This window comes from Mustela erminea, chromosome 2, assembly GCF_009829155.1.
Source record: "Mustela erminea isolate mMusErm1 chromosome 2, mMusErm1.Pri, whole genome shotgun sequence".
Taxonomy (NCBI): domain Eukaryota; kingdom Metazoa; phylum Chordata; class Mammalia; order Carnivora; family Mustelidae; genus Mustela; species Mustela erminea.
The window spans coordinates 30,649,011-30,669,264 of record NC_045615.1 but is presented as its reverse complement, the minus strand read 5'-3'; the positions used below and the strand labels follow the sequence as shown (position 1 = coordinate 30,669,264).

The window sequence follows — 20,254 nt, the reverse complement described above, 5'->3', positions numbered from 1 at the left end:
TCGTTAAGATCTGAATTCTGAGACTTGTTATATGATCCTACATTGTTTGAAAGGAGCTGAATTTCTTCTCTTGTTTTTGTATTCCTATGTTAGGAGTCAAATATCATATGGAAACCTATCACAATTAAAAGAAAGATCTAGTCGTAAGGAATGCAACAACACATTTATGTTGGGCATTATACACTTATTGCATAGCCCTACAGTGTAACAGGTGTTTTGTCCATATAGTAAAGAATTGCCCCAAACAGATTTCTTGGAAAATTTCAGAGAATCAGTTGTGTTTTAGAATGGGATATGTAATACACAACAAATAGTTCCCAGTCTAAACTAAGATGTGTAGGGGGCTGCTTCATAAGTTACAGAGAATGGACAGAGCCTGAGGATATTAAAAATTTTTTTGACATTAAACATTTTTGAAGTTTGATATTTACAATGTGGAATAGTCTCCTTTAAGGTAAGGTCATTTTAATTGTGAAAGCCTGAAAGAAATTTCATAGGAATTGAAGAAAATAGCTTTCAAAATCACTTTAGAAGCTATTTCCATGGCTAGTAGCTGTTCACTTATTTTTCTCCTTAGTGCTGCATTTTATTTTGATAAAATTAAGGTTAATTTACTTCAGCAGCTAAAATTATGGTTTAGATATTCAAGTGTTTACTTTAAGGGTGAGAGAAAATGTAAATACATGATCCATAAAATGGCTTAATGATGTTAATTAGCTGTAAATGATGTTTCTGCTAATAGAAAAAGATGAATTGAAAATGGCATAGTCCATTGATTATCATTTGTAGCATTGCATTAAATATTCTGCACATGCCAAGTGTTGATAACCTCAATTGTCAAAATATGTTGCTTTGTTAAAATCTGAGCTTTCAGATCCAGCATTTTAAACTATTCCATTTTCTTTTAGGCATTTACCTAATTCATTGTAAACACTTAATTTCATGTGATCTAGAAAACTAACATTGCCTGATTATGATCAGTGACATGTTTGCCAAAGCAGACAACTATGATAACAGAGACTGGAGTGGTGATTAGTTAGTAGTCAGGAAAATCTTTCCGCAGCATAGGGGGCAAATAGGCTACTTTCTTGCTAAACCAATCCTGGGCTAGATTTCCACACTGATTGATATTATTGTTATTGGCACAGCTGAGTGTGAACAGAAGATCCACAGTCCAAGTGGCTTCATCACCAGCCCCAACTGGCCAGACAAGTACCCAAGCAGGAAGGAATGCACTTGGGAAATCAGTACCACTCCTGGCCACCGAATCAAATTAGTAAGTGAGCTCGTACTTCTTCTTTCTGTTAAGCTGACTGCCCTTGTCTTTAGTGGCCAGCACATGGAAGTAAAATGATTATTTATTTAATAGAATTGAATTAAAGGGCAGCTGGAAAAGATTTTCTTTCTTATGCTTTCCTACTTACACTGAACAAATCCCTGCTTTCCTAGATCAAGATGCAGTAATGGCAGCCAAACAGTTCTTATATGGTGTTCTTATCCTGGATGATTTAAAAGGCATTATCAAAGTTACTGCAGAACAGTAGGCTCTACTTCCTAACATGTTATTGGTCATGGTCTTACCAAGAGGGGAAAATAAAGAAAGGAACAAGAAATCATCTGAAAGTCAGCAAGAAAGAAATAAAATAACTGTTCACATAAACATAACATAGTACCGCTTGTGTCAATTCTATATACCTCATAGATGAAATACATGTATTTTTTATAAAAAATGTTGTCTTGTAATGACAAATCATTTTTTCATAACATCATTGCCTTCCCTAGATAGATACTGGTATCCTTAGAACTCCCCTAAATTCAAATATAAATTTAATGTTTGTCTTTCCTCCTGTGTTCTTTGTCTTGCATTCTGTCCTGATCATCTGGTAATATATATTAAGTTTTATCACAGGCTGCAGATACTTGAAGAGTATAATGTAAGGAAATAATAATAAGAATATAGAAATTTTAATAATTTAATAATTTTCCATAAATGCTATTGTCAAAATCAGGAGGAAATGTCAGCCAGCATTACTTATATGTGACATTATAATAATAAAATTAGAGAAAGTCACCAAGACCTTCACAGCTACCTGGAGTTTCTTGCAATAACTGTATTTGTAAAATATCAGTAAATGTCTTTCCAAACAGAGACATCAGTTTATTTTAGCCACTGTTTGGAAAGATGCTAGAAGGTAAGGTGACAGTATTGTGGGAACATGATTATTTGCCAGTCCTGTCCGAGGTCCTGATTGAGAGGACCATTCTGAAGCTTATGGGCTGTGTTCTTTTTAACAGTGTGGTTAGCTAAAGAAATTGGAAAATAGATTTTCCAATCTATTGGAATTTTCTGAAGACATTGTGTTTTGTAGATCCACATTTTGTCTGCTATAACATTCCTTCTGTCTGAAGACAGATTCATTTTATATTTTGTGTAGGTTATGTCTCTGCATTATCACTTTTTTTAAGGATATTTTCATTGGGTATAAAATTCTAGGATGACAATTTCATTTTCTTGTCTATACTTTAAACACTGACTCCATTATTTTTTCGCTTTCATGGTTTCTCAAAAGCCTGTTATAAATCCCATGTTTATTCCTTGTTTCCCCCTATTGCTATCTTCAACGTTTTTTTATGAGAAGTTTGAATGTAATGTATCTAGGTGTATGTGTGTGTTTAGAAATATTGTGGGATTCATTTTTCTGAAAATTCTCTGAATTTCTTGCATCTGTATTATGATGTTTGTTAAAAATTTCTGAAAATTCTCTGCCATTATTTCTTCACAAGATTCTTTTTTACTATAGTCTCTCCTTTCCTTCTGTGATTCAAATTACACATATACTAGGCTGTTTTATATTATACCATAATCTTGGGTGCTCTGTTAATTTTCTTTCACTCTTCTTGAGTCTAAGTTTGCATAAATTTCTGTGGACCTGCCTTCAAGTTCAGTGATTATTTCTTTGGTTGTCTTGAGTATCCTTGGTGAGCTTATTAACACATTATTTTCCCCTCTTACCATGTTTTTTAACTCTAGCATTTTCATTTGACTCATTATCATAGCTTTCATGTTTATTAGTTTGCTTGCGTTGCCAAACCAAAATACCATCAATGTTATTTTGAGAGGCTGACTGAGAGGCTATAACAATTAAAATAATATTTTCTTACAGTTTTGGAGGCTAGAAGTTTAAGATTAAGGTTGCTGTCAGGTTGGTGTCTGGTAATGCCTCATCTCCTGGTTTGTAGACCCCTACTTTGTTGTTGTATGCTCACATGGTCTTTCTTGTGCATGTGCACAGATAGAATAAGCTCTGGTGTCTTCTGTCCACTTTTCAACTGGATTATTTGGTTTTCAGGTGGTTGAATTAAATAAGTTCTTTTGGATGGTAACTCTTTATCAGATAAGCAATTTGCAAATATCTTTTCCCATTCTGTAAGCTACCTTACAGTTTTGTTGATCATTTCCTTCACTGTGCAGTAACTTTTTATTTTGATAAAGTCCCAATAGTTCATTCTTGCTTTTGTTTTCCTTGCCTCTGGAGACATGTTTAGCAAAAAGTTGCTGTGGCCAAGGTCAAAGAGGTTGCTGCTTATGTTCTCCTCTAGCATTTTTGATGGGTTTCTGTCTCACTGTTAGGTATTTATCTATTTTGGATTTATTTTTGTGTGTAGTATAAGAAAGTGATTCTTTACTATCATCTTTAGCATAGTATTTATAGTTATTTTAATTTATTTTTTTAAAGAGAGAGTATGCAGACAGTGGTGGGAGCAGAGGGAGATGGAGAGAGAGAATCTCAAGCAGGCTCCATGTCTGACAGAGCCATCTGGGTGCCCCAATCTTAGTTACTTAGCTTCTGTCTCATAGTTTAAACATAGGGGTTATGTCTGTGTCTGTTCTGTTTGTTATTTTCTGTTTTATTAGTGTATTTTTTTTCTTTTTGTGTGTCATGTAATTTTTTATTATATACCCAGCACTATGTGGTGACAGTAAAGACTTTATGTCTGGAACTTGACACAGCTCTTCTGAGGCTATAAGCACATGTGTGTGTGTGGGAGTGGATGGTATTGAGGAAATATCTAGTTGGTAAAGCTGAGTTTGGGTTATCTTGTTCCTATGATAGTCTTTAGTGCACCATTGGCCTTAAATTCCTTTTTTTTTTTTTTTTAATTGAAGGCTGGGATTTCAGCAGCATTTCACAATGTTTCTACTTTAGCTTTAGCTTCCTTGTTTACTTCCACCATGAGTTATTTTCCTCTCCACACTTTGCCTTCCCAGTGGTAGACTGCAGTTTCTTCTTACTGGGTGCTTGTTGCTCCGGTGGCAAGGACAAGGGGTTCAGTATTGTCTTAGTACAGCTTCACTGTAGGCCCTGAAGATTTAGGTCTTAGAGATGGCGTTTCTCAGTGGTCCTGTGTCTTTCTTCTGTGGCGACCAAACTCCATCTCATATCTCTGGTTGGTCTTCCATGAGAGTTTCTTGTCCCTTCCAGAGTGGTAATAGGTCTCTACTGTTCTTGCTGTAGGATCCTGTGACCAGTGCTTCTCCAGAGGCAGACATGTTTATTGTGGGGTTTTGTTGATCTTATTTTGTTTTTTTGTTTTGTTTTGTTTTTTGCTTGGCTACAGTGGGTCTGTATCTTTGCCCTTGTGGTGACAGGGTTTTCTTTCCCTCTCCCAAGAGCTTAAGGTTTGTTTTCTAGGGAAGGGTTGCATCAGGGCTTCATATTTTGCTCATAGCAGTGACCTCTTCACTCCTCCAAACCTGCAACACTGAGGAAGACACTTGGCCTTCTGAACAGCCCATGATTTTTCTCATGAGCAAGAGAAGAGCCTTTAAGTTGGTTCTAACACCCCCTGTGTCTGGAGCTCCCAGGGGCTTGGTATTCTTAACTCTAGTCCACACCTGACTTCTACCCGTTTATTAAAAATTATAGCTGACTACTTGTTGCCTGGTTGTATAGCACCCAGCACATCTCCTCCTTCCATGGTCTGCGACTGGTGAGCAGGGGCTTGTGTCCCATTTCTCCTTGGAGGGGGTGAGATTCAGTGCATTACATATTACTTGGTTGACTACTGACTTCAGCTCTTTGATGTGTGTTCAGCGAAGTTGTGATTTTTAAAGTTTACATGGGTTTTTCTTGTTGTTAGGGTAGAAGCAACACTAGTTCCAGCTATCTATATCCAAGAAGAAGTAGAACTCCTATATACCCCAATTTTAAAAATGACAATATTTCATTCTTTTTTAGTTTTGTATCTTTCAGGTTATTGAACTCCCCTTCCAACTCTAAAATAGTCTGTTCCTTTACAAATTGCACATTTTAATTTTCGTGCAAATATTCCCCTTGAAAGTCAGGATATAAAACATGTCTGTCAACAGTGGTCATGCTTACTAGTATCCTAAGAAGGAAATTCTCAGGAAGAAAACTAAAGCTTTGGGCACATATTGATCTTTAAGTATTTGATTTTGTGATCTTTGTGGAAGTCAATACAGTTTAACCTTAGGCTTTCTCAAATATTAGCATGCATCAAAATTACCTGGAAGGTTTGTTAAAATGCACATAACTGCACCCCAAAGTTTCTAAATTGAAACAATACTGATTCCCAGTTTCTTAACCTAGTAGTCATATTCATATAAAACTTGACTTTCAATATACTCTAACAGTTAGGATCACTAGAAAGTGTGTCATAACCTCAGCTGCCAACTTCAAGTGAAGTTTTAGTTCCATATTTTTTAATTCTTGCCACTTCAGTGTTGTTGCTTCTATCTACTGTCATTGTCTCCCTTCTTGTTATATAACTGCTAACTAATCTTATCTACTTTAAGACTGAAATTGCTGTTTATAGCAGATATTAACCAATGGACATTTGGCCAACCCTGTTTATAATTCCATTTAAAATCATTCAGTCACCTTCCTATGTAGTTAGACACTTATTGTATATCAAATGTTGTAAAAAAGATACATTGTTCAAGATAGATGCATTTTTCCTGGTTTCTTTAGTATCCTTAATTTTCATGGATTCTTAATTTTCATGGAAGAACTTGAACCCAAACTTGATTTGGAAAATAGATTCCAAAGAAATTTGGAAAATTATTAAATCTTTTAATACCCTTAGGCCAAGAGCTGCTGATAGATACTCAGTTACAAACTAAACTCTATCCACCAGGGCAAAGACATAAAGCAAAGAAAACATTTGATTTCTCTCTGTAGACAATGGAGCTTTCTTTACAACTTATATTGTTACTTCTCTTTACTTAGGCTCCATGGAAAAATAAGGAAACATTTTTAAATATTTCACTTATTCATATCAAAGCAAAGGAAAGGAAATTGTTTCTAAAGACAGTTTCATGAGCTATAAAGAAAACCACTGTTTGTGAATTTTAAGAGACCTACTGTTCTTTCTAACACAAATATTCCTTTACCTTGATATAGAGTTGTGTTGGATTATATGCAGGTAGTGGTTTGTGGGTGAAACAAGCCTTTCACTATGGCTCAGATATCTGTATTTCAGTTAATTTGGTTTATTTGTAAGACTACAAATATCACAGTTATTTAGACAATATTGCAATTCTGGAAGTAAATGACTTATAATAAAATTCAGTACCCTTTGAGTGATATGAGTATTTTTGTGCATAGTATTTACTTACCATAAGTATAGTCAGTTCACAATGTGATCAACCATGTTTAATGTCTATTATTGTACAGTAATGTAAGGACTGAACTGTAAGTGGTGGTCAGCTTACTACAGATTTACAGAAATTTAAGACTTTGGGCAGTATAACACAACTATTCTTTCTTATGCACTGTTTTAGTTATCTATTGTTTCATAATAAACTAACCCAAAACCTCATGGCTTCAAACAAAGACCATTTTATTATATCCCATGGTTTGTGGAGAAGGAGGGTCATGATTTCAGTAGTGCTTTTCTGATGATTCTTCTGTTGCCCATGGCAGTGATCAAGGTCAGTGATATTCATCTGGGTATGGTCTGGTTTGGAGGGTCAAGGTGGCTTTAATTGTATGCCTGTCATCTTGATGGAGAAGGTTAGAAAGTATCTCAGCTGGAACAATGAGAACACTTACACATGACCATTCTAGCATGTTGGTCTCAGAACCATACTCTTCACATGGTAGTAATGGGTCCCCAAGGAGAGTATTTCAGGAGTCCCAGGAGGACACCACAGAAGCCCCTGAATGTTACCTTCTCACACCCTATTGGTTAAGGAAATTACAAAGGCTGGTCCAGATTCAAGCGTCAGAGAATTAAGTTGCATTCTCAATGGGGAGAGTAGCAGACAATATGGAGCCATCTTTAATCCCATACATGCATTTAAATATGTGGGACTGTACATATTCTGAAAGTAAAGGTAACACCAGTGGTTCCTGCTTATCCTCTCCTGACAGATTTGCTGTGGGTAAAGTCCAGAATGTGTTGCCAGAATAGATTCAGGCTGGAGTACACCATCTGATATACAAGCAGGAAATCTTTAAGGGTGATTTAAAAAAAAAAAATGACACAGGGAATACTGTCCAGTAATATGAAACAACAATTTGAACATAATAGTATCTTAAATTATGCCTATATACATAATAAACATTAATTTTGGTCCCTAGATCATGAGTTTACTATTATAAAGCTAAATATAAAAGTTAAATAGAATTGTGTCTATGAATGATTATATTGGTTCTTGAAGATTTTTTTGTGTATTCTTTCATATACTTTTTTGACATATGCTCTGATCTTTATAATACATTGGAATACTATCTTTATATACATGTAATAAGGTAGAGAGCTGGGATCCAGAGATCCTGAGAGAGTCCTTTAAAAGGGGCCTATTCCAAGATAAGTACTGTCACATGTAATTCCACAAATAAAAATATACATATTCTCCAGTTTTCCATTTCTAGGAGTGTTCTCCAAATATAAAAGGCAGTTTGACTGGGCCCTTCCCATACCTCTCAAAACTGTACTCAGACTAAATAGCATTAAGAACGAATGTGTGTAAAAAAAAAAAAAAAAAAGACACATGTGTGTGTATAGTGCCTAAAGATTTCAAACTGGTAACATGTATATTATCTCAGGTTTGTATCACAGATGATATTTAGAGATAAGGAAGTTGTCCCTGGCAGTTAGGTATGTTGGCAAGTTTATAAAGCTGACAGGAGCTTAAATACCTTCAAGCCCAAGATTTTCTCCTACATTTTTTATCTAATTTTTTTTTTAATTTTAGCATCCTGCATCCATAATTGCTGTGTATGTGTGCATATACAATGATTTAAATGGAAAATATTAATAAGATAAAATTATGATGATTAAGTAAAATGAATACCTAACAGAGACTTGGAGGGATGAAGAATGTACATTTTGTGTGTGTGTTTTAAGATTTTTAAAATAAAGTTATTTATTTGAGAGAGAGGGAGAATGCATGAACAGGGAGGAGGGAGAGAGGAAGAAGCAGACTCCCCACTGAGCAGGGAGATTGATGTGAAGCCTGGGATCATGATGCGAGCCGAAGGCAGATGTTTACCTGGTTGAGCCATCCGGGGCCCTTTAGGAACATATATTTTGAACTTAAAGTGACTTGTGTCTAAACCTAACTATGCCATATTAGCTTGAGAAAAATATTAATCCTTTTAAGTCTCAGTTTATTCCTTTGGAAATTGGAGCTAATACTCAGGAATTCTGTGTGTGCATTAAATAAGCTTGCATATAAAGTGTCTGGCATAATAGCATATTAAAAGCCAATAAACATTGACATATTATATCCAAATAGCAACTATAATTATGACAATGATTAGTAATAAGAATTACATACCATTTTATTGGATAATTCAACCATGATCAAGATTTTGTGTAGCCTAATGAATTTGAAACTCAATCCTAACAAGTAAAAATAGAGCTAATGATGGCTTGTCAGAAAACTTTCTTTAAAGGGCAAGAGAGGAAATATGGACTTTGTAGACTATGGGTCTGTGTTATTACAATTTAATTCTGCTGTTTGAGTGTGAAAGCATCCACAGACAATACACAAATGAATGCACATGGTTGTGGCCCAATAAAAGTTTAATTACAAAAACAGCCTGAGGGCCAGACTTGCGCTGCAGGCTTTAGTTCCTTAAGACAGTGTGAAATCATGGAGTCATAAGTGTCTGTGGTCATTTTCCTTGAAATCACAGAGGGTGAAAACATTTAGCTCTTCCTTTTCGTAGTAGACAAAATGTTCCTCATCTCCCCAAAGATGTCCATGTCCTGATCCCCAGAAACCAAGCATGTTACCTTATATGGTACAAGGAACTATGGTTAAAGTAAAGATCTTGAAATGTAGGGATTATCCTGGATTATCTGGGTGGGCTTGATGTGGTCACAGGGGTACTTACAAGAAGGAAGCAAGAGGTCAGGGAGAGAGAAGTTGCTAGACTGTTGGTTTTAAAGATGGAGCAAAGGGACTTGAGCCAAGGAATGAGGGCAGTCTTGAGAAGATGGGCAAAATTCAAGGAAATAGATCCTCACCTCCCTTTGGAAGGTCCAGCACTGCTTGCCCATTTTAGACTTGAAACCACCATAGCTCTAGGAGAGAATAAATGTGTGTCATTTAAGCACCTAAATCTGTGGTAATTTGCCACAGCAGCAGTAAGAAACTAATATGTTTGGTGTGTGTGTGTGTGTGTGTGTGTGTGTGTGTTTATTATGAGATTCAGACTGTGTGTTAATAGCTTTAAAGTAGAAAGAAACCCTGGTCGAAAGGTATTGGGGGGGGGGGAGAAAGTCTTATTAGAAAAGAGATGAAATTCTGAATGAATAAGGACAAGGATTTCTTTTACTCCTGACTTCATCCTTTCTTGGTTCTGAGAGACATAACTGATTATTAAATTTTGGGTACTTTTAAAGTATTTTTAAATATTAAAACATTAAGGGGCACGGGTGGCTCAGTGGGTTAAAGCCTCTGCCTTTGGCTTAGGTCATGATCCCAGGGTTCTGGGATCGAGACCTGAATCGGGCTCTCTGCTCAACAGGGAGCCTGCCTCCCCCACTCTCTCTGCCTACCTCTCTGCCTACTTGTGATCTCTGCCTGTCAAAAAAAAAAAAAAAAAAAAAATCTTAAAAACAAACAAACAAACAAAAAACATTAAAACCAAAACACAACAAAAACAAACCAACAAAACAGAAACAAAGTTCCAGGCATAGAAACGTCCAGCAATAGGCCAGTATGCTTATGTCATGTTTATTTGATGTATCATATCCTGGAGTTTTGCCATGTTACATAGTTGCAATTTATAGCTTCATATATGGAATATTTAGAAAACAAAAACACCTACGAATGTTACATAATTCTCCACCATAAATCCACAAAAAGTGCATTTGATCGCAGCTTTAGAGGATTCATGGAACAGAAAAGCTCTTTTGAATCAGAAGTCTGAGTTCTGTATTCCACTCTGCCATGTTTCCTGCTGGCCTCTAATCCTTCCAATATGGTATGGGAGACCAAATGATGGTTCTCACTGAAGACAGGAAAACGCAAAGGATGGCTGGGATCCGGGAGCTCTAAATTATCTCACAGCTGCTCAAATGTCATCAGTCTCTTTCAAACTCTTACTTTTAATGGTAACCCTGGCTAAATTTTATTTCTGCATTAAATGCTATCATCTTATTTTCTTGTCCTTTGTGAATATATGTGGCAGCTCTGAATGGCCTTATCCTTTAGCCAGAGCCTGCATTTTCAATAAAAGCACCTCTACAGATGTTCATGTGAAGCTGCAAATGTATATGGCAGCCTGGCTGGTGGCCAGCTAGGTAGATTAGATGTGCTTGGGTGTTCCAGAAACACATAGTTATTCTTTCCATAGCCTAAAATGAGAATTCGATTTTATTGCTTTTGAATGGGACTCCTTAATCTCTTAGTTTGCCTTGTGGGAAATGCATTAGTATTTCTGACTAGAGCTCATGGTTATTTGCTCTTTTTTGGTTTCTTTAAAGCCTAGATTAGTAACCTTAAAATCATAGAAATAAAATCATGGAATGAGTAAGTTTAAATGTTTGAATACTAAAATGTCTTTAAAGTTTTAGTGTAAACACTTAAGAAAAATATTTTAAAGTTCCCCAAAAGAGGGTAGTATTTCAGCAGAAATCGGACTTTCAGATAGCTCCATACAGCAGCTCTGCAAGCAATCCTGTTACCTTTGTGAAGCTGATGGATGTTTTGGGAAGGGAAGCGTCTTTGTGGGGTGCAGTTTTGTAGCATCAGTTCCTGGTGGCTAGAAATCTTATATTCTGCATTATATAGATATAGACATTCATGGCTCAGCATATGTCATAAAATAAGGTAATAAACTGTATTTGGGGATTCTACAAAAATATATATATTTGTGTAGAATTAATTAAATATTTGTATATTTGTGTAGAATTAATAAAAATCTTAAATATATATATGTATATGTATATGTATATATATATACATATATATATTTAAGATTTTTCCCAATTTCCCATGGGCCCCTATCATACTTTTCTGTGATCTGGAAATATTTTTTTATTGAGGCACCATCACTACCTATGGAGGTCTTTAGATGTGGATACCTCTGTGATAATAAGATACAGATTTATGAAATGTTAACATGTGAGTTAGTCATGCTTTTGCTTGTGTGTGGTGGAACATTTGGGTGAGACTGACTTCTGGAAAAGGACCACCCAATCGTTGCAGATGACCTAACAAGCTGCTACCAGTTCCAAGAGGATAATCCACTACTACCTGAATGAATGAGAATTGTCGGCATCCCTTGATAATACGTCAGCTGACTAGCCTTTGCCTAATTAGACCCTCATAGAGTCAGTCTGGTTCTATTAGCAATATGACAAAACAGCGGGAGCCAGTTGGTTCCAGACCAGGTGTCAGTGTGCCTCCAGCTCACGAGTGCACTGCCACTTCGTGCGGCGTTGCTCTCTTCTGTAAAACAGATGCTGTGACTCACTCCAGACATCCTGCATTTCATTAGGGAGTGAAGTAGTCACTTAGTTATCTCATTCACTCGGTTTTCAGTGGATCAAACATGCGTCGTCTGTAGATTCTGATCCCATTTTAACTGTTACTTAAAGGATGTGCTTTACAATGCCATCACCCCCATCATGGTTTCTCTCTTTATATTTATAGTTGAATGACTCTAAATCACATTCAGAAGACACAGTTATTCGACATGCAGTGGTTTTCAGATGTTGGTATTCTCCTGAAACACTACGTTCATTTTTTTCTTGAGATAATATTGACTTTATAATTCAGAAGTTTGATTTCATAGTTAATAGAGAATTCTAAGTGTGGTTAAGCCAATTGTCTCCTATTGGTTTCTTAACACACTCATACTGAGACAGTGTCTATGTGTGTAATAGAAGCCGACTGAGTACCAGCTCACAAGAGGCAGAAACACGGAAGTGTTGGCTTGCCACGTTTCCATCCATGAGGTTGACCCTTTACATGGAATAGGTAGATAGGTAAATGAATGGACCAGCCAACCATCCATTCAGGGTCTTCTATATCCCTTCTAGTCCATTCTCTGCTCCTGGATTGCAGAGTAAATGGCAGCAAACTTCAGTAATTACCTGCTTTGGACGTTGTACTTTATGGTAAATGCACTCTGCTAAAATGTCCTTGTTCACTGTATTTTTCTGCACTGTTTTGTCTTTGTTTCCTGTAAGATTCTCTGTGCAGTATTCATCTCTTTCACACTATCCAGTGTCTTTGGTAGAATGAAAGGAACATTCTTTTTTACTCATAATGGTTATAACAAATAAATGGCTCTCTAATGCTTATTGGTCATTATCATTTTAATTTTTGCTTTTGAAAGTAGACTATGGTGGAATATGGCAGTAGAGATCAGCTCTTTCTTTTCTTTTGTTTCTTCTTTTAAGAACCTTTCATTCCTTTCTCCTACTCCCTAGTTAATATTAATTGCTTCTTTCATTTCTTTCCTTACTCCTCCAAAGCCAGTGATAGTAGACTGCTGTGTGTTAAGGAATAGATAACTGGCCAGCCCTAAAGGAGAACCATTCTTAGTCAATTTTTTTCTTTCAAAATTACAAAAATATATGTCTTAATTAAACTTAAAATTGTGAGAACATCACAAAATTGTATTAAAAAGAATGAATGTAAAAAGTTTGTGTGCAAATATTTTATGCTGCAGAGGCTGCAGAAAAATTAACAAATTTTCGAGGATATATTCTATTTCTCCAGCTTTATTTTCCTTATTCTTTATTTATTTATTCTTTATTCTTTATTTCCTTATTCTCTATTTATTATTTATTTTCTTATTCTTTCAGCTTTGCTAAAAATATTTTAGTAGGAATGATAGTTTATTTTTTGAAATATGATGGCTTTTCTAGGGAAGGGAAAAAGCCTTAATTGGCAGTGGCAAATAACCTAGCATTCCCGGAATTATTAATAATTTGGACATTACTATTTTCAGTCTGTCTTAATTAAACTTTCCTTTGTGTTGTTTAATGAGTTATACATTTAATGAATTTTTATTTTAAGAATTTTCTTCTGCATATTGTTAAAGTTTGGAGTTGGCTGGCCAATGAGCTTACAAGTGTAGGTAATGCACTACAATGAGGGGCAGATCCTCCACTAACATCACAAGAGTCTCTGGCCCAATGAGTGAAGTCTGATAGGAATTCTTGCTACAAGTATTTAAAAAAGTATAAGAATTTGCTAAGACCTATATGTGAAATTACTACACAGGAAAATTAAAATAATCTCAAAGACATACTAAACTTTGCAAGTCTCTATTAAAATAAGTGTATCATCTATCTTAAAAGTAAATTAAAAATAATTTAGCCTAAAGTCATATTAGTATTCTTTTTATTTCCCATAAGCATCATTTTATTTTAGTTTTCTATTTTTTTCATAAACATCACTTAATTTAAAAATTTTTTAAATTAACATATAATGTATTATTAGCCCCAGGGGTACAGGTCTGTGAATCGCCAGGTTTACACACTTCATAGCACTCACCATAGCACGTACCTCCCGCAGTGTCCATAACCCCACCACCCTAGCCCTACCCCCATCATCACTGCAACCCTTAGTTTGTTTTGTAAGATTAAGAGTCTCTTATGGTTTGTCCTCCTCCCGATCCCATCTTGTTTTATTGTTTCCTTTCCTGTCCCCCAAACCCCCCACTTTGCCTCTCAACTTCCTCATATAAGGGAGATCATAATGATAATTGTCTTTCTCTGATTGACTCATTTCACTGAGCATAATACCCTCTAGTTTCATCCATGTCATTGCAAATGGCAAGATTTCATTTCTTTTGATGGCTGTATAGTATTCCATTGTGTGTGTGTATGTGTGTGTATATATATATACGCTTCTTCTTTATTCATTCATCTGTTGATGGACATCTAGTTTCTTTCCATAGTTTGACTATTGTGGACATTGCTGCTATAAACATTTAGGTGCTTGTGCCCCTTCGGATCACTACATTTGTATCTTAGAGTAAATACCCAGTATTGTGATTGCTGGGTCATAGGGTAGCTCTATTTTCAACTTTTTGAGTAACCTCCATGCTGTTTTCCAGAGTGGCTACACCAGCTTGCATTCCCACCAACAGTGTAGAAGGGTTCCTCTTTCTCCACATCCTTGCCAGCATCTGTCATTTCCTGGCTTGTTAATTTTAGCCATTCTGACTAGTGTGAGGTGGTATCTCATTGTGGTTTTGATTTGTATTTCCCTGATGCCAACTGATATGGAGCACTTTTTCATGTGTCTGTTGGCCATCTGGAGTCTTTTTTGCAGAAATGTTTGTTCGTGTCCTCTGCCCTTTCTCGATTGGATTATTTGGTCTTTGGGTGTTGAGTTTGATAAGTTATTTATAGATTTTGGATACTAGCCCTTTATCTGATATGTCATTTGCAAATATCTTCTCCCATTCTGTCAGTTGTCTTTTGGTTTTGTTGACTGTTTCCTTTGCTCTGCAAAAGCTTTTGATCTTGAGGAAGTCCCAATAGTTCATTTTTTGCCCTTGCTTCCCTTGCCTTTGGCAATGTTTCTAGAAAAATAGTTGTTGCAGCTGAGGTCAAAGAGGTTGCTGCCTGTGTTCTCCTCGAGGATTTTGATGGATTCCTTTCTCACATTGAGGTCTTTCATTCATTTTGAGTCTATTTTTGTGTGTGGTATAAGAAAATGGTCCAGTTTCATTCTTCTACATGAGGCTGTCCAATTTTCCCAACACCATTTGTTGAAGAGACTGTCTTTTTTCCATTGAACATTCTTTCCTGCTTTGTTGAAGACTAGTTGACCATAGAGTTGAGAGTCTATTTCTGGTCTCTTTATTCCGTTCCACTGATCTATGTGTCTGTTTTTGTGCCAGTACCATACTGTCTTGATGATGACTGCTTTGTAATAGAGCTTGAAGTCTGGAATTTTGATGCCACCAATGTTGGCTTTCTTTTTCAACATTCCTCTGGCTATTTGAGGTCTTTTCTGGTTCCATATAAATTTTAGGATTATTTGTTCCATCTCTTTGAAAAAAAAAAAAGGATAGTATTTTGATTGCATTAAACGTGTAGGTTGCTTTAGGTAGCATAGACATTTTCACATTATTTTTTCTTCCAATCCAGGAACATGGAGCATTTTTCCATTTCTTTGTGTCTTCCTCAATTTCTTTCATGAGTACTTTATAGTTTTCTGAGTACAGATTCTTTGCCTCTTTGGTTAGGTTTATTCCTAGGTATCTTATAGTTTTGGGTGTATTTGTAAATGGGATTGACTTCTTAATTTCTTTTTCTTCTGTCTTGTTGCTGGTGTATAGAAATGCAACTGATTTCTGTGCATTGATTTTATATCCTGACACTTCACTGAATTCCTATATGAGTTCTAGCAGATTTGGAGTAGAATCTTTTGGGTTTTCCAAAAGACGATAAAGAATGAAAGTTTGACTTCTTCTTTGCCAATTTTAGATGCCCTTAATTTCTTTTTGTTGTCTGATTGCTGAGGCTAGGACTTCTAGTACTATGTTGAATAGCAGTGGTGATAATGGACATCCCTACTGTGTTCCTGAGAAGCTTAGTGGAAAAGCTCTCAGTTTTTCTCTATTGAGGATGATATCTGTGGTAGGTTTTTCATAGATGGCTTTGATGATAATGAGGTATGTACCTTCTATCCCTACACTTTGAAGAGTTTTGATCAAGAAAAGATGTTGTACTTTGACAAATGCTTTTCCAGCATCTGTTGAGAGTATCATATGGTTCTTGTTCTTTCTTTTATTAGTGTGTTGTATCACATTGATTGAATTGTGGATATTGACCCAACCTTGCAGCCCAGGAATAAATCCCACTTGGTCGTGATGAATAATCCTTTTAATGTACTTTTGGATCCTATTGGCTAATATTTTGGTGACAATTTTTGCATCTTTGTTCATCAAGGATATTGGTCTGTAATTTTCTTTTTGGATGAGGTCTTTGTCTGGTTTTGGGATCAAGGTAATGCTGGCTTCATAAAATGAGTTTGGAAGTTTTCCTTCCATTTCTTTTTTTTTGGAACAGTTTCAGGAAAATAGGAATTAATTCTTCTTTAAATGTTTGATAGAATTCCCCTGGGAAGCCACCTGGTCTTGAGCTCTTGTTTCTTGGGAGATTTTTGATGACTGCTTCAATCTCCTTACTGGTTATGGTTCTTTTCAGTTTTCTTTTTCATCCTGATTCAGTTGTGGTAGTTTATATGTCTCTAGGAATGCATCCATTTCTTCCAGATTGTCAAATTTGCTGGCATATAGTTGCTCATAATATGTTCTTATAATTGTTTGTATTTCTTTGGTGTTGGTTGTGATTTCTTCTCTTTCATTCATGATTTTATTTATTTGGATCTTTTCTCTTTTCTTTTTGATAAGTCTGGCCAGTTGTTTATCAATCTTACTAATTCTTTCAATGAACCAGCTCCTAGTTTCATTGATTTGCTCTATTCTTTTTTTGGTTTTGATTTCATTGATTTCCTCTCTGATCTTTATTATTTCTCTTCTCCTGCTGGGTTTAGGCTTTCTTCATTGTTCTTTCTCCAGCTCCTTTAGGTGTAGGGTTAGATTATGTACTTGAGATCTTTCTTGTTTCTTGACAAAGTCTTGTATCACTATACACTTTCATCTCAGGACCACCTTTGCTGTGTCCCACAGATTTTGAACAGTTGTGTTTTCATTTTTATTTGTTTCCATGAATTTTTTCAGTTCTACTTTAATTTCCTGGTTGACCCATTCATTCTTCAGTAGGATGCTTCTTAGCCTCCATGTATTTGGGTTCTTTCCAACTTTCCTCTTGTGATTGAGTTCTTGCTTCAGAGCATTGTGGTTTGAAAATATGCAGGGAATGATCCCAGTCTTTTGGTTGAGACCTGAATGGTGATGCAGGATGTGATCTATTCTGGAGAATGTTCCATGTGCACTAGAGAAGAATGTGTATTCTGTTGCTTTGGGAAGGAATATTTTGAATGTATCTGTGATGCCCATCTGGTCCAGTGTGTCATTTAAAGCCTTTATTTTCTTGTTGATTGTTTGCTTGGATGATCTGTCCATTTCAGTGAGGGGGAGTGTTAATGTCCCCTACTATTATTGTATTATTGTCAATGTGTTTCTTTTATTTTGTTATTAATTGGTTTATGTAGTAGGTTGCTCCCATGTGAGGAACATAGATATTTAAAGTTGTTAGATCTTCTTGTTGGACAAACCCTTTGTGTATGATATAGTGTCCTTCCTCCTCTCTTATTATAGGCTTTGGCTTAAAATCTAATTGATCTGATATAAGAATTTCCACCCCAACTTCTTTTTGATGTCCATTAGCATGGTAAACTCTTTTCCACCCCCTCACTTTAAATCTGGAGGTGTCTTTGGGTCTAAAATGAGTTTCTTGTAGACAGCATAATTGATGGGTTTTGTTTTTTTTATCCATTTGGATACCCTGTGTCTTCTGATTGGGGCATTTAGCCCATTTACCTTCAGGGTTACTATTGAGAGATATGAATTTAGTGCCATTTTATTGCCTATAAGGTGACTGTTACTGTATCTTGTCTCTGTTCCTTTCTGGTCTACTACTTTTATGCTCTATCTTTGCTTAGAGGACCCCTTTCAATATTTCCTGTAGAGCTGGTTTGGTGTTTACAAATTCTTTAAGCTTTTGTTTGTTCTGGAAGCTTTTTATCTCTTCTTTTATGTTCAATGATAACCTAGCTGGATTTAGTATTCTTGGCTGCATGTTTTTCTCCTTTAGTGCTCTGAATGTATCATGCCTGTTCTTTCTGGACTGCCAGGTCTCTGTGGATAAGTCTGCTGCCAATCTAATATTTTTACCATTGTATGTTACAGACTTCTTGTCTTGGGCTGCTTTCAGGATTTTCTCTTTGTCGCTAAGACTTGTAAGTTTTACTATTAGATGACAGGGTGTAGACCTCTTCTTACTGATTTTGAGTGGGGTTCTCTGTGCCTCCTGGATTTTGATGCTTGTTCCCTTTGCCATATTAGGGAAATTCTCTACTATAATTCACTGCAATATACCTTCTGCCCCCCACCCCCCTCTTCTTCTAGAAACTCAGTTATTCTAATATTGTTTCATCTTATGGTATCACTTCTTTCTCGAATTCTCCCCTTGTGGTCCAGTAGTTGTTTGTCTCTCTTTTGCTCAGCTTCTTTATTCTCTGTCATTTGGTCTTCTATATCACTAATTCTCTCTTGTACCTCTTTTATCCTAGCAGTAAGAGCATCCATTTTTGATTGCACCTCATTAATAGCTTTTTTGCTTTCAGCTTGGTTAGATTCTAGTTATTTTATTTCTGCAGAAAGGGCTTTTATTTCTCCAGACAGTGTTTCTCTAATATCTTCCATGCCTTTTTTTGAGCCCTGGTAGCTCCTTGAGAATTGACATTCTGATCTCTAGATCTGACATATCACCAATGTCCATATTGATTAGGTCCCCAACCTTCAGTACTCCCTTTTGCTCTTTTTTTTTTTTTTTTTGTGTGGTGAGTTTTTCTACCGTGTCATTTTATCCAGATAAGAATATATGGATGAGAGAATAAAATACTAAAAGGGTGGCAAAGACCCCAGAAAAATGTGAGTTAACCAATTCAGAAGAGACCACAAATTGTAAGAAAAAGAAATGGGGTAAAAAGAAGTTAAAAAATAAATAAAATAAATAACAAGAAAACAGAAAATACATATATTATACTGGTGAATGAAACAGAACTACCCACTTGATTTTGAAAGTATTTTGGTCTCTTAGAAGACACTATCTCCCAAAATTTTAAATAAAGAAAAACAAATACACACACACACACACACACACAAATATGGGTAAACAAGATGAAGGGATGGAATATGACTGTAAAGATGAAAATTAAAAAAAAAATTCTAAAAAAGAAGTTGATAAGATAAATTGGTTGGGAAAAGAAAGAAAAAGAAAGTGGAGAGAATTTGCTTGGGCTGTAGACTAGAATAAACCCTGTGCTAGACTTAGGGTATATTTTGATCTTTTAGAAGAAATTGTATCCCAAAATTTTTTAGAAGAAAAAACCCTATGTGTATACAAAGATAAAGTTAGATACCATGAAGGATAAAGTATGACTATAATAATAAAGGTTCAAAAAGATTTTTCTTTTTAAGAAAGATATTAAGATAAATTTTCAGGAAGTGGTCGATTTTCTATTTCTAGAATTGCTGCTCTTCTCTTCCATCTCCTGTTGGGTTTGTAGGTATTTGGAATTATTTGATAACTATCTAGCTGAACTTCTGCTACCTGATGTCATCTCAGCCTGCTACTCCTCTGCCATCTTTACTCTTGTATTAGTATTTTCTAATAATATAGATTGTAGGATCTAAATAAAGAAGTATATAGTGAAAATTTTCTTTGTTTTAGTTATTGTACTAAGATTTACTGTACTTAATTAATTTTTATGAAAATATAACAATCATTTTTTGAAGTTTTCTCCTTAGTTTACATGCCCCCCCCCAAGGTAGGATGATATGCAATAGTTTATGATAATCAAAACCAGAAGAAATCAATTTTTAAAATGCAAGTGTTTAAAATTTTCTGATGCAATAATTATAAACTTATAATTATATTAAGAATAAAATATCACCACTATTATAATTTGTCTAAGTTCTGGAGTTGATTGTGATAGTTTTGTGACAGTTTTGATTGTGATTTAGTTGTAATAGTTGAATAGTAGAATTTCACATGGAGTTATTGTGTTGTTTTCTGCATTATCTTTTTCCAGAGACTTTACATTCTACTG

At 35.5% G+C, this 20,254-nt stretch overlaps 1 protein-coding gene, 1 long non-coding RNA gene and 1 pseudogene across 4 annotated transcripts in view; all 3 read left to right on the top strand.

Moving 5' to 3' along the window:
• The window catches only part of TLL1 (tolloid like 1), a 214,684-nt gene that overhangs the window by 181,571 nt on the left and 12,859 nt on the right, over positions 1–20,254 (top strand). For all 3 annotated transcript variants that reach the window (XM_032332601.1, XM_032332599.1, XM_032332600.1), the window contains one exon: positions 1,149–1,276. In XM_032332601.1, coding sequence (XP_032188492.1) covers positions 1,149–1,276 — 128 coding nt within the window. The remainder of the gene's footprint in view (positions 1–1,148; positions 1,277–20,254) is intronic.
• LOC116584363 lies at positions 1,477–19,635 on the top strand. Its single transcript, XR_004283173.1, has 3 exons — positions 1,477–1,488; positions 3,744–3,753; positions 19,551–19,635. It is a non-coding gene; the product is annotated as an uncharacterized LOC116584363 (long non-coding RNA).
• Positions 13,522–13,667, top strand: LOC116585448 (annotated as a pseudogene).